General features: G+C 46.4%; 1 protein-coding gene across 1 annotated transcript in view; it reads right to left on the reverse strand.

Moving 5' to 3' along the window:
* The window catches only part of NCF2 (neutrophil cytosolic factor 2), a 127,093-nt gene that overhangs the window by 18,802 nt on the left and 92,889 nt on the right, over window positions 1–15,402 (reverse strand). Inside the window, exon 13 of the mRNA XM_086955744.1 lies at window positions 7,376–7,487. Within this exon, the coding sequence (XP_086811870.1) occupies window positions 7,376–7,487 (112 nt within the window). The remainder of the gene's footprint in view (window positions 1–7,375; window positions 7,488–15,402) is intronic.

A 15,402-nucleotide genomic window follows, 5' to 3' on the forward strand; every position in this document is an offset into this window, starting at 1 on the left:
TCAGCGTTCCGTCCATCTATTGTTCTCTTTGCATTTTTCGCCCTAAGTGGGAAGGGTATGACCAGACGTGGGTCCAATGCTCACCATGCAACTGGACTATCCTGGCTGATGAGGGGTGAAACACCTAAACCGGGCCTAGGATGCTTCTTTCCTGTCCCTGGAGGGCCTGGCATGGCAATTTGGGTTGGACTGTTCACATGGGGAGCAGGATCAAGACTGATTTGTATACTGCGGAGTCTGAACTGGAATGGCATGGTCAGCACAAAACAATGGATATGGACCCCCGGATCTCTGTACTGGGGGTGAATGTTTCACATTGTTCAGCATTCCGTCCATCAAATGTTCTTTTTAACATTTAACGACCTAAGTGGGAAGGGTATTCCCAGACTTGGGTCCCAGGCTCACCAGACCCCTAGATTCAGGGTATTCTGACTGATGAGGGGTTATACCTGGAAACTGGTCCGAGGAATGCTTGTTTCCAGTCCAGGGAGGACCTCGCCTGGCTGTTCGGGCTGGACTGTTTCCATGGAAAGCAGGGTCAAGACTTATTTGCATACAGCTGGGTCCAAACTGGAATGGCGTGGTGAGAAAAAAACGATTACTATAGGTCCAGATCTTTGTATTGGGGATGATTGTTTGACATTGTTCAGCGTTCCCTCCATCAGTTGTTCTTTTTTGCATTTGTTGCACTAAGTGGAAAGGGTATGCCCAGACTTGAGTCCTGTGTTCACCAGCCCACTGGATTTAGGATTCCCTGACTGATGAGGGGTGATACCCAGAAACTGGTCCCAGGATGCTTGTTTCTAGTCCAGGTAGGACCTAGTCTGTCAGTTTGAGCTGAACTGTTCCCATGGGGCACAGGGTCAAGACTGATTTCCATATGGCTGGGTCCAAACTGGAATGGCGTGTTGAGCAAAAATACTATGGATTTCGGCCCAGATCTCTGTACTGGGGGTGAATGTTTGACATTGTTCAGCATTCTGTCCATCAATTGCTTTTTTCTCATATATAAAACCCAAGCTGACCTGTCAAGCGGTTCTTGACAGTCCAGCAGGATAGGACACTCAGAAGTCAACAAAAGGCTGACTGTGATGGGTCTAGTCAGGCTGATGGGATAAAATAAGGGTGCGGGTCTGGTTGGTAGCTAACATTTGCCTGTGACAGGAGAGGCCTCTTTGAAGTGCACCAATGGGCTGGGGACAGTCCACAGGCCATCATGAGGACAATATCTTCGCACACCCAAGGCCTATATTCTGGGAGAATTTCACATCTCCCAGTTGGGAAGCCATCCTTAGCCAGTTAACAGTCAGAAGTCACAGAAAGGGCTTAGAGACTTTAGGCAGAGAACATGTAACATTTCTATTGCACCTTTTCTTTAATAGTTAGACAACATTCAACTTCACCATTACATTGTATTTCTTTCACTATTAAAAAGAGTCCTTGAATTCTTTTTCTAGATGTTACCTAAACTGAAATTATCATTAAATTAAAAGGTGTAATAATGTTATCCAGTGTGCTTTCCTATGGAAGGAGCTAGTCTTGCCACAGTGAAAATAGCTTTAAGGTACTTTCACGGTAGGGACATGTGAAATGTACTGAAATACGTTGTTTTGTATGATCACTCTCAAATGTTTTGGGCTGATGCCTTTGACTGTGAAAGTTCAGTGAGGCCTGCTAACCAGATCTCGGTGGCAATGCTCTCACCCATAAAGTGTATATTTGATTGGCTCATACACAATAGGCATAAGTTAACTTACAAATAAGTTGCCAGTATATGGTACCAGGGGTACACAGGGCCTGGAAGTTAAATTGTCCCTCATGGCTGCGGCCCTTATCATGCCACTGTGGGAGGGACAAAGTAAAGCATGTCTCCTAGCCCACCACTGCAGACTGGTAGAGCAAACTAAAACTGCTAAATCAACTTTGCCATTTCAACTAATTACCAGGTCCAGACAACCCTTTTTGACATATATAAGTTACCCCTAAGGCAAACCTGTCAAGCCCTACAGGCAGGGTGCTTGATATTAAAAAGTAGGGCATGTAATTTTATCTGTCTTTACAGTAAAGACCCCAAATTGTCATTTTTACTGTGGAATCACTAGGACCTCCATTGCAAGTACACGTTACATGCTGACAACTCCTAAATGGGACTACCAAACTTGGTACGTCAAGATATCAAAAGCATCATTACATTAAACCCAACTTCATGCCTTAGTCAAATTTAATGAATTTTTTTTAGTAAAAGGCAACGTTCAAAAGTTGCCACTCTGTTGCCCAAGTTTTTCAGTGGCCATTCTCAGATGCTGGCCACCAGAGGCGCAACTAGAGCTGAATTTCGGGGGGGGGGTTAAGAAAAAATTTCGGGGGGGGCTGAACCTTCAATCAGTAAGAAGAGTGGAGCTGCAGGGGCTCTCAGAAGGGGGTGAAACAAATGCAAGGCCTAATTAACATTCAAATGGTCTTCTAAAGACCTGTGAAACGTTCGGGAGCGGCTCTGTGTGTGCCCGGGATCTGTCTCATCCCGGGCTGCCACACACGACGGGGGGGGGGGGGGGCCGAAGGCTGAAGCCCGGTGAGTCCAATGAGTGTTGCGCGCCTGCTGGCCACAAGACAGCCTTCTGCCCTCCTGGGACCGACTCCCAGGAAAGGAAACAATAGAGGCCTGCTGTTGGAAAAGGTGTCTCTCCCTGGCTTGAAGCCACTCAAGGTGTGAGCCCAAAAGGCAAACTACAAAGGGGAAGCTCCCTTTGAAGGCCAAATGGTAGACACACATGAGATTTGCTGCTGTTTTGTTGTGGTAGACTGCTTGGCATCGGGGACAGAGGGATAAAAACAGTTGGCAAACTGTTTTTCCTGCTGTTCTATAGCCCCCCCAGGTAGCCACACCTCTAGAGTTGGCTACCAAGCTATCTGTCTATCTATCTATCTATCTATCTATCTATCCATCCAAGGACAAGCTGTGAGCACTAAAGTGGTACCCAGACCTCCGATCATGTCTGCACTGGAGAGAGGACTGAAGAAGGGCTACATCAAAAACTGGACTGCACCTGCTGCTTCTGGGCTAGCAAACAAAGGACTGTACCTCTCAATTCCTGGCTCAAGGAATAGTCACCCCAAGCCCCAGACAGAAGAGTTGAACTATGAGAGTCAGTTGGCTAACTTCCTGGTCCAGCACCAGAGCCACAAAGCTGAAGAAGCCTCCTTAGCAAAAATAGTAGCCACAACTGGTTGTTCGCTATTCGCCAAAGCGCAGCTCGGGAGACCAAACCTTGATGCTCAAAAGTTGCATCCAAGTCTGCTAGACCTGGGAGAGTCATCGAAGTGCAGTTTGGTCCCCCGAGACTGACTCTAACTACAGTTAAAGTGAACCACTAGTTTCGCTGCAACTGGAAATCAGTAGGCCAATGAGAACTGTTTTTTGACTGTACTTTGAGGGACATTGTCCTCTGTGGCCAAAGTTGCCCCAACATGTTTTTGAACCAGGGGTGACACCAGGACAACCCCCCGTCGACTGGATCAGCATCCTGTATCCCTTGAATCAGGACCACTCCATTGAAGTCTTTTAGAGCTGGCCCATACAGCCTGGAACTGAACTGGAGACTGCTTTGGCTGCAATGTAACTGTCCTGTTAAACCTTACTAGCCCACGTGACTTGCTGCCTGTTAGTTAGTCACTCAATGTGGGTAGGAGCCCCTGAACGCAACTCTTTTGAAAGTTTTCAACATTTTCCAAAGTAGCACTAATGGTGGTAGTTGCCAATGCTTGTTTACAATTTGAGTGAAAAGCAGTGATTTACAATTTGTTTAAACATCTATATCTCCAGAACACTAGGGTAGATGTTGGTTATTTTGGTGTGTAAAACTTTGTAAAATTAAGATATTTTTTATAAATTGGTTTCAGATTTCTTTTGTGTATCTTTTCTTTCTTATTCAATTGTGTTGGTACTTCTAAATGCTTTGCACTTGTTCCTTTAATAAATCCTAGGCTAGCGAGCAAAAATAGAGTTCCACAAAAAAGGCAAATAAATCTGGGGTGACACCCCAGAAAGGGCAAATGTCCAACATTCACAAAACTCTGACAAGCACTATAAACTTCAGCAATACACAAGCTCACTTACATTACAAAATTCACTGCTAGGCCTCATGTCATCCTGTATACGAATCATTCCATTGTGCGGTCTATGAATGAGGCAGATCCAAAAGGAACTGGCACTGTTATGCTCTGCTGTTGGAGCCGCATGGCAGACAGGAACTACTGAGCCTCAACTATGGGACACGAGGTTGTTTGCCCTGGAGTCCACCCTCCTGTTTCTCTGGAAACTGGGCCAAGGTCAACCCTTCCCATACCTAACACTCCGCACACTGTGGGCAAGCAGTCCAAAACTACTTACGGACATAGTATGGGGGTGGGGGGAACACAATAATGTGATATTTAGCCCAGTGTTTATCATCTATGTAAAAAGAAAGGGCTTTTAATCTCACTGCAGAACTCGATTCTACATATTTTCATAAGAACATAATACAGGGTTGAATGTAAGTTGAATTTAACACTGCACCTCACCACTGCCTAAGTCCACTATAGATTATAGCTTAGGCATCGATCAGGCAGAGCTTCAGATAGTGTCAAATTCTTTCACAGGTCAAATGCAACTAGTTCGATGTCTTTTACTCCTCTTGGAAAGGCAGGCTCGTCTGTGCTTGATACTTTCCTATACCAGGTGCAGGCTAAGCCCTTCTTTAAATTACTGGTATCGATGTGGCTGTAACCGTGCAGCAGAAATGCTTTGTGCTCCATCCTTCACAATTATGACTCTTAAGGGTGTGCAATTCCACCACAGCCCCTGGACAGTATTCTCAGGATGCAGTGTTTAATTTGTAAAAAAAATATATATGCCAGGGTTTTCGTCAGGAGGCCACTTCCACTTGAACCATACATTGCCCCTGCTATGTTGCCAATGAAAGTAACAACACAAATACTAACCATCAAACTCCTACAAGTGGATCAGTTCGGACTATTTCAAGCCCCCAAAGCTATAAGAATGGCTTGGGTGGCAGGTAATAGTAGTTTTTAATGTATATTGAATTAATAATGAAATGTTGTTGTGGTCATCTCTAAATTGGCCAGACAACCCCACATTGTGGTAGACTGTCACTGTGTTGACAATTACATGCTGGTGCCTGTTGTGGTCCTCTCTAAATTTTCCAGACAGCCCCATCTTGTGGCAGACTGTCACTGTGTTGAAAATGACATGCTGGTGCCAAGCACCAGAATCCACCGGCTTAAATTAAGCACTGGCAGGATGAGAATCTGGATGCAGTTTCACCCTGCAACCCCTGCCTTTGTTGTCTTTCCAGGTCGTTGGCAGACAGGGGTTCAGATTCAGCAGTTACGGCTTCCAGCCTGACCCATCTGTGATGACCGAGGCTTCCAACTTTGGTGGTAATGCAGCTTCACTCTCTCACACTAGCAGCTGTAGCACCAGTCTTGACAGCCCTCTGCAGACTCCCAGGCATCACAGTGGTACTTGCTCTGTAACAATCTTAGTGTAGCTCACAAAGTAAACAGAGGGACCACTTCATGGCATGGGTCACTCTAGGCTTCGCTCTTTTGAATGGTGTGCTTTCTCTGGGGTCTACAAATCTTAAACATGCTGGTCTCCTCCTCCCAGACAGCATTTTTTTGCAGGGCCAGGCATGCTCCTTTCCGTTCTCAGCAGGCAAGCAGGCTTCCAGGCACTTCAGGCAAACCCTCCGCTCCTCCAGCAGAAATGCAGTCTTCAGGCAATGTCCCCATACCTCGGGGATACTGGCAGTCGCCAGCCTGGGCCCCACACCAGTCTCTTTCTTTGTCAAGTACCTGGGACTCCTACTAAGCGGGGTGGTTTGGATCCCACTTTTATGCATATTTTCCAGAGTAAAATGTGGCTCCACTGTCTAAGGCACCAGAACCGATTTGGGTCTTCTCTTTCAAATATCGTTTTCATGCTGCTCCTCAGGCATAGGCTTTGTGGAAATGGATGTTTCTCAGTGCAGCTAGTAATGGGGCTGCTTCAAACAAAGGGTATCTAAATCATGGACACAATGCAGTGTGAGATCTATGGAACTGGCTGTGACCTCACTTCCTAAACAAACTATCAGAGACAGCAAGAGGGCAGGCATTGCCTAGAACAGTCCTCACTCAGAACACCAGAAACTGCAAACTACCAAATGGCAGTGCTCAGGAAGAACTCAGCAGCCCTTTGCTAACGTTTCTAATTGAATTTCTAAAGGTTGTAGCCCTTTCTATATGCTCCTTCACTTCAGTGTACGAACCACAGCCATTGCTGAGTCATGGGCTCGCTTGGATCACAAGTTTGACCTGTTGTATGCGAAGCGTGCCTTTGTCCACTGGTATGTGGGTGAGGGGATGGAGGAAGGCGAGTTCTCGGAGGCCCGGGAGGGCATGGCTGCCCTGGAGAAGGATTAGGAAGAGGTGGGATTAGACTCTTATGAGGGCGAAGAAGATGAAGGTGAAGAGTATTAAGCGAAAGTGATTTTATTGTGTGGTAGATGGACAATTTTCTTTGCAGTCCTTTCATCATGAAATTAAAGTCTTTTTTTCCAATGTAAAAAAAAAAAAGAAACTTCACCGACAACTGCAGTCCGCACACTACACGTTCTGAGGAGGCGATCCTCATCCTCGCTCTTGTGTCATGCGTGCATCCACCATGGATCCCACTACTACACACACTGCACATACTCACGCTCGACATGCATGTGGGATTTCCGCGCAGTGGTCTGGGTCTCTTACAACAGCAGAACTTTACACGAAAGGAGACAGTAGGCTTGTCTCTCCCTGACACAGAGAAATACATCTGGTCACACTATTGATCCACAAACACGGTATGTTGTGACTGATGCTTTATCTGAGACTCACAGAGAGAAGGCAGTAGTCCAATACCTACATCCTTCCTACATACAAGTATTAGTACCATTGTGTTGGGCAATAACGCCTGTTCCAGAGAAAAAAGTTTTTGCTATTGCTGAAACGTGATCCTTTAATAGTTTTACTAAATTGATACGTCTCCCCTGGCTCATTACTGTGGAAAGTGCTGTGAACATGGCTTCTTATGTGACGCCTTGTGTAGAGACCTTCATGTACCCTGCAGATCAGGGGCTTTAATTCCGATATTGAAAAAGTGAACAATCAAAATTGTACCACTGGTGTTTGGTAGAACATCTAAATTTAAGGACAAATAGCCAATTTAGTTCGGCAAGTTCAATGTGGTAATGGTCTATATTACTGTCAATGAATTGTGAATTAAGTATGCACATACGAAAAAATCCTGTTAACGTTAAAGTTAGAATGTTGCTATAAAAAAAGATTGTTGTCCTACCTCTTTAAGGTCACACCATAGTCTCAGGCAGCGGTTCGAAGCCTGACCCCAAGCACTCTGCACATTCTCCTTGCTGAGCGGCACGCGTTCCTCTGTTTCCATAGACTTGTAACTACAGTGAGAAGTAAAATACAGTCAAGGCCTGTTACCACACAACTGTACCGCCTAATAATAAGTCAGCGGGATGGAGGAAGGTGAGAATAACGGCATTGGACAAGCTGTCCCTATGGGGCATGTTAAAAACATGTTTGGGCCAGATCTGGTAGAACTATTTCTAAATTACATACCATTCAATCCTTGGTAACTATTTTTCATAAAATTGTTTTGTATATACATAAATAATTAAACCGTAACATTATTTTTTTGGCAGCTGGTACCAAACATACTAGATTTAACTGATCATAACCGTTTGATCAAAGTTATACCTAGAATTTGCAGTTTGCTTTCAAAGCATTACATCTTTAAAGTCAAGTTCTTGAAATAATTCGTTTTCCCCCAGTACAAAACTGTACGATTTTCTTTAATCAGAGGTGACCTGATATAAATGTTACATTTGCATAATTGGTATATTTTGAGCTCTCCAAAACAGGCAGACACTTTTGTAACAGGTGGCCTTTCTCCCATTTTTTGGCACTTGTTGAGTAAAGAAGTATGGGACTGAGAGACCGATACTTCATTAAAAACCAGACAGAATTCTGAATTCAGGAAAAGTATCACATCAATTTTCCCCACTATACCATTTATTAAACATAAATAAATTCAAAACTGACTTTCGAGAGAACGGGGACACCTGCTGAGGCTGGATTATAGACGTGCCCTGGGTGTAAAAATGCCCGCTTTGCGCGCCCCCCGGGCTTTTTGGAAATACTTCTGGAATACTGAAAGCGTTGGCGCACATGCAGGGCCAGCGCTTCCTCAAGAGGGCGCCGCATACATAATACGGCCCCTGATCTACACATTTGTTTGTGGTACATGCAATGCCTCTAAGTCTGTGCGCGTGAAACGTTTTCGCTATAGGAACATTATCCTTTTTATGGCGTGGGAGAATCCAAAATATTTTTTAATACTAATGATCTCAATATTAAGCACATCTGAGCTTCATAGATTGGTCACGTGCCCATTTCAAAAGTTGGAGGTTCCCATGCATAGGGCCGTTTTGCGAAAAATAGATGTTACTCCATATTTGCATATGAAAATATCAATACTTTATTATCAAGTAACATGTCAGCAAGGAATGATTAGGCATTCTATATCCCCACATTCCTCCATAGATGACCAGAGTGTGTCAGAACAAGGTGGATGAAAGGCTATATTCATTGATTCATTATTTGTACAGAGCGGTGTGCACCATATAGGGCAATTTGGTGCGAGACAGAACAAGGGAGGTGCTTGATGAAGAGAGAGCTAAATATCCAAAGTAGTTGAGACTGACCGGGTCCATTGGACGTTCTGAGTATAGTCATAGCAAGGATTATTTGCACGGTGACTTTTATTTGTTTAACTGTTTTTGTAAATTTAATGAACTTTTTTTTGTTTTTTTGTTATGGGGATCTACCCATAAATGTGCAGACTTGCAGACCCAAATTTGGAACTGTGAATTTTATGAGAAAAATATGGGCATTTACTTTACTTTTGTGGACAGTATCTCACACTCTCGGATCTTCTCCTGCTCCGCAGGTCTTCCCTGGGGCGAGGAGATGCTCCCCTAATCTTCTTATGCCTGCCATCCTGTAATGGACCCTGCAATAAAAAGTTCAGCTGCTACCAGCCTATCATATTGCTCAGATCCTCAAATCCTCTGAGAATTTACAAATCCAGCACTGAACAGAGGAAAAGAAAAATACCTCTTCCAGCAGGATTTTTTTATTTTTCAAATATATTATCTTCAAGGGATTTGTAGAGCCAAAGCCTGAGTGATCTGTGAACTAATGGTCCAAACAGCTCTAATATTCACAGTTCAAAATCCACTCATTGCTTTTTTGTAACTTGGATATCTCAAATGTTACTCAACTGACTTGCACCATACCACACAAGAGCACACATTTGAGTAAAGTTCAAGTTCTGGCCCAAATTGAGTGTAATTCTGTTAATTGTTTTTTGCTGTGGAAGTGAGCACGTTTTCTTAGGGGAGTTAAATAGCATTAAAAAAAGCTCATTAAAAGACACGCCCTCTTTTTCTTTTGTCCATAGGCACAGGCCTCTCAAAAGTCTCACCCCATTAACAGATGCTCTACATGCAGCAACCAACTTCCTACCTAACAAAAACCAAGCATATAATCACTCCTGTCTTCCCAAGCCATAACTGGATGCCTTTAGATGTCAGATGTTTATGTAAATTAGCTAGCCTGACTACAAAGAGGTCCACCTCCACATCCCACATTTTTTAAACAACAAACTTGGTCTCAGGAGGAGACAGGTTGCTTAGAAGCAGAAAGAAACTGTTAACCAACAATCCATGCGTCAGAAAATCAATTACACTTTCGAGATTTTTCTCAGGACATGCCCTCAGAATTTGAAATGCCATCTCAACTCGCATCAGGAATGGAACCTTCTTCATCTCCAAGAAAGCTACTGAGATACTTAATTAAACTCAAGTTTTGGAAACCCCCTGATACAGGTAAGATCCCTTTTTTTGTTGCAAAGTTTATGAATGTATTGAAATTCAATACAAAGAAGGTATGACCGTAACACAAGGCGAAAACTACTCTAAACATCGCATAAAGGCTTCAAAAATAGTGTCTACATTGGAAAGATGTACAGGTTATACACACTTCTGAAGAATATAAAAAACCTTTCAAAAGCTCCAGGGGTGGTGAAGAGGGGTAGGGGACAGTAGGGCCTAGAGGGATACGGAAGGGCGATGTACTCATTGTTGGATCAGTGTCAAAGTATATGTGCAGGACCATGAAGAAGAGATTGAACTCTCTCTGCGGGCCCACAAGTTAGCCCATCGTGTGGATAGTTTAGCCATGAAGCATTTCTAAGTACCCATTAAGAAAAAAATGAACAAGAATAGGCGTTTTCATGGGAGGGGTGGTATTGGCTCCCATACTGCATCAAATACATGCAATTTATCGTTACCTATGTAGGTAGTTTGCTCATGATGACAAGATACTCTGAGGTTCAATAAGCCACTCTTCATGTAGGAGTGGTGGGTCGTCACCAGTGCTGGAGTAAGCACAGCTTGGACACTGGGAGTGAGTTTGCCATCAAGTGATGTACAGGTGCCATCAGGCCATGGAGAGTGGCTAGATGGGGAGAGGTGGATATTGAGAAGGAGCTATGCCAATAGAGAAGTATTCAAATGTTCACTCACTATCTGGTTCCTGGGTAAGATCTTTTATGCAAGACGAGGACCTCCTCCTATCTATCAAGACATTAATGCCGCAGTCCTTGTTGTTCATGCTACTGCACTTGAAATACAATTTAGAGGTATTTGTATGAATGCCCCTTGAGTGGAATTACCTCCTAGATGCCAGAATAGTTGTAATGTAAATTGCCCATAAACTGTAACCTGAGGTGTATGAAAGGTGTTTTAAAATGTACAAAATTGCAATCTGAAATTGTAAATTACATGCTTTATAAGGATTCTTTCCTTATGTACTTATTGTAAGCATGACTATGAAGAGTTCACACTATATAAAACCACAAACAATAAATCCGCGATGCTGACTTTTGATACTAGAGTTGTTAAAAGATTAAATAAATTGGCTGCCTCAAGTAGTAGTAGTAGAAGTAGTAATATCTCTATTCGGTTCTTAAAGTAAAACGATAAAAGAACACAACAACCATGGATAAAATACACAATCTGAGCAACATCCTAACAGACATACAAGAACAGTAACGTTAAATGAAAGGCTTTATCAAATGTAGGAACGACATCTTGGAGCGAGTGCGTCAAGGGAATAAAGTACATAACAAAGACGAAGCGATATCCAGAATGTGAAAATGTTCTCTTTACAAATTCATTGAAAAGTGAGGTTAAAGTTCTAAAATATTAATAATAAGACCTGTGAGGCACAAAGTCAATTTCTACACTTGTCATATTGGGCTGAGACAATAAGATGAGGTGTGGGAGAGATTGAGGGCTACGTAGTTCAAATAAACAGGAAACGAGGATACAAAACAAACGTGATTACCTCTGAGTTCCAAACAACAAAACCATATCTAGAGTCCTCTAAGTTATTTTAGAAAAAAGCGATAATACAAAAATGTGTAAATATACCAACGAATAATCTCTTTTGATGCAAACAGTTAAAAATCATCTATTAACTGCCCCTCTAGGATGTTAGTAATTTTTCCATCAACATATTTTTTTTTGGTCAGTCAACGAGGAGCAAGTTATGAAAGTGAACACTAAGATGAAGCAACTCAAACCCAGTGGAAACCAAGGGTTTGTTGTTTCTATGTGGCTCGTGCAATGATGGGCAATTTGAAGTTATTTTGTGCGGAAAGGAAACTTTTTGAAGAGGAGAGTGTAAGAAGTTAGGGGCAGATTTATGAGGCCCTTGCGCCTCTTTGCGCCACAAATGCGTCACTTTGTTTGACGCAACGGCGGCGCAAACAATGCGCCCTATTTACAACGTGACGCATCTAGGAGATGCGTCACGTTGTAAAGCCCTGCGCCATAAGGAGGCGTTCCGGCGCAGGGGAGGGCGTGCCTGCGCAGGAACGCCTCCTAAAAGTGGCTGAGTGAAATCTATAAGATTTCACTCAGTCACTTTCAGCCCAATGCTGCGTCAAAATCCTGAGCCTGCTTGAAGCAGGCGTAGGTCTTGACGCAGCATTGTGAAGATGGGGCACCACCGAGCCTTGCTGGAGCTGCGTCACGCTTGCGCGCAACTCCAGCAATGCGCCACCTTTACGGCACATATGTGTCCCGCATCTGTGCCATTTTTGCCCCATGGTGCGCCGCATTGTAAATGCGGCGCACCATGGGTGGCGGAGCTGTGGCGCACTGTGGTGCACATTAACTGGCGCATCCCTGGGGATGCACCAGTTAACATAAATCTGCCCCATAGTCTTCAGATTTGAAGTCTCACATCCCAAAAAAATGGTGATCCGCCTAAATCACCTAATAGGGTTTGATTCTTAAAATTGGTTGCTCACTGGAGGATTTTTTTTTTTTTTTTTTTTTTTTAAATTATATTTTTATTGCAGAGTTATAAACCACAGGATAAAATTAAACAGCCAGTACACTTGTGGGCTCCCCCCGTCCAATGACAGTTCACAGTTGTACACAGCCATTCAGCCCGCATCCCGGAGGCCGGGCGGCATATCACATCGCTCGAAAGGAACACAGCACAGTGTACGTCCCATTGGGACCCTGGCGGAAGGTCGTTTTGCGTATCTGCTTTTACCCCCCCACCCACAACAACAGTCCCGTCAGCCATCTCCGTGGGAATCAATGTAATCGCCCCTGCCGGGGCCTGCTCTAGGCTATACGGGCCTTCGTACCAGGCCGTTCCACCCAATCAGTCTATCCACCACTCGATACCCCCTGTCCCAGTAGTTCCAGGGTCTCAACCCGCAACCCTCCAATGGCTTCCGGCCCTCCCCAAACCCCCCTACAACTAACCCCCCCAAAGCCCCCCCCCGGCAACTGCTAAGGTGTGCGCTTCGCTCTAATGAACTGGATGGGTCCACTACAGTGCGTAGTTCCATACTCCTGTGTCCGCCCCGCGGTGTCCAGCGGCTTAGTTCTCGCCGTCTTCATCCTCAACCAAAGCATCACGCAAAGCCTGTACCACTAACTCCCATGCACGCGCCGCATCCAGTACCTTCTCATTCCCCAACTTTACTGCTTGCTTCATCCGGAGCACGCTCTCGCAGTCAGACCACCGCAGCAACTCACTCTTCCATCTACGCAGTGAGGGACCTCCCCTGGACTTCCAGTGCCACGATATTTCCCTTTGTGCCAATATCAGGCCCAGATCTATGAATTTACTTGTCACCTTGGTGCGCTTAGTATGCGGGAACCAGAGCAATAGGCACGCCGCCATGTCGAAGTCTACCTCCCTGTCAGTCAGTTCATTCAGGAGTTCCCCTACCCCCGCCCAATAGGTTCCCAGTTGTGGACACCCCCAAAACAAGTGGTCCATGTCCGCCCCTAGGGACGAACACCGGGGGCAACAGGCATCCGGCACCCGAAAGTACCGCTGTAGTTTCTCTGGAGTTAAGTAGGCCCTATGGAGCACATAGAAATGGACCTGCTGAAAGCGCGCGTTCCTGGTGCCTTTCCACGTGCGTCGCAGGATATGGTCCCATGCCGTATCCGGTATGGGCTGACCAACGCTCACCTCCCATTTAGCTTTGAGCCCATGGAGTGGTTCCAGCCCTTCGGTCAGCATCCTATTATGGAGGCACGTCACAGCTTTGAATGTACCGGCCGCCATCACCACATACTGGCACGCCATAGTCGTCGTGGGTTCCAGGAGCCCCTCTTTCCAGTGCTTTTGTATGGCAGCCACTACTGCCGCGTGTAGGAGGAAGCCCCCCTCAGGCAGTCCGAACTGGTCCCGGAGCACGTCGAACGGCGCCAACGCCCCATCTATGTACAAGTCACCCACCACTTGCAACCCCGCCTCCTCCCAATCCAACAACGGGGACCAATCTCCTCCGTGCGGCAAAGCCGTCAACATCCCAATCGGAATCTCCGGGGCATAAGGCCGCGATGCCCTCGCTCTCCGAAGGCTCCTTTGCCAGCACAGCCGGAGCGTCCGCTCCTCCATGGTGAGGGCCCGTAACTCGAGCCGTTGCTGCATGATGATGTATGACAGCACGTGGCGCTGTATCCCCCGATCCCGGTCTTCCTCCGGCCCCCGGAACACCCTGGCTACGTTCTGCGTAAGGACCTGCAACTGCGCCGCTAGATAGTACAGCTCAAGGTCGGGCACGGCCATGCCCCCTTCCAGCTTGGGGCGAAGTAGCGTGCTCAAGGCTATCCTGCGACGGCCATGCCCCCATAGAAAGCCAGTAATCATTGACCGCAGTTCCCTAAACACCCCCTGGGGAATCCAGACAGGTAGCGTTCGGAAATAATAGAGGAAGCGGGGGAGCGCCACCATTTTCAACAGTGCTATCCTGCCCAGGACTGTCAGCGGGAGGGTCGACCAGAAAGACAAGCTACCCCGCAGTGACCGGACACAACGGCCTAGGTTACCCTCCAAAAGGTCAGCAGCCGAGTGGTAAATGCGGACACCCAAGTAGGTGATGCAAGAGGGTTCCCATGCCACACCCAAGTCGCTGCTAGGGGCTGGCGATCCCGCTCTCAGCGGAAACACGCAGGTCTTCGCCCAATTGACCTTAAGGCCCGACAGCCGGCCAAACTCGGACAACAGATCCATCGCTCCAGCCAGTGCCCCCGAGGTGTCAGCTAGGTACAGGAGCAGGTCATCCGCATAGAGCGATATATGATGCCATTGCCCCCCACTCACTATTCCCGCGTATCGGTCGCCTGACCTCGCATGGACCGCCAAGGGTTCCATCGCCAGGGCAAACAACAGAGGGGAGAGAGAGCATCCCTGTCGTGTTCCCCTGCCCACCGGATACGCTGCAGAGACCAGGCCGCCCAATCGAACTCTCGCCGTCGCCGAGTTATATAAGACCCTCGTCCACCTTCGAAACCCGTCGCCCATGCCAAACCTCTCCAGCACTCCATCCAAGAAAGGCCATTCCAAGCTATCGAAGGCCTTCTCGATATCCACGGACAGAACCGCCGGCGCTCCCTCCCCATCCAAGATGGCGTCCATTATTCCCACCAGGCGGCGGATATTCATCGCCGTGCTCCTCGTGGGTATAAACCCGGCCTGATCCCTGTGCACCAGGCCCGTCATGTGCGGGGCCAGTCTAGTGGCCAGGATGCGACTCAGGATCTTATAGTCCACCGTCAGCATGGACAGCGGGCGATAAGACCTCACGTCCGCGGCATCCCGGCCAGGCTTGAGGAGCGGTACTATCAAGGCCTCCCGCATGGAGCCAGGCAAGGCCCCCTTCTCGAAGGCTTCCGTATACACCACCAGCAGCCT

The sequence above is a fragment of the Lissotriton vulgaris genome, chromosome 1_1 (assembly GCF_964263255.1).
Source record: "Lissotriton vulgaris chromosome 1_1, aLisVul1.2, whole genome shotgun sequence".
NCBI lineage: Eukaryota > Metazoa > Chordata > Amphibia > Caudata > Salamandridae > Lissotriton > Lissotriton vulgaris.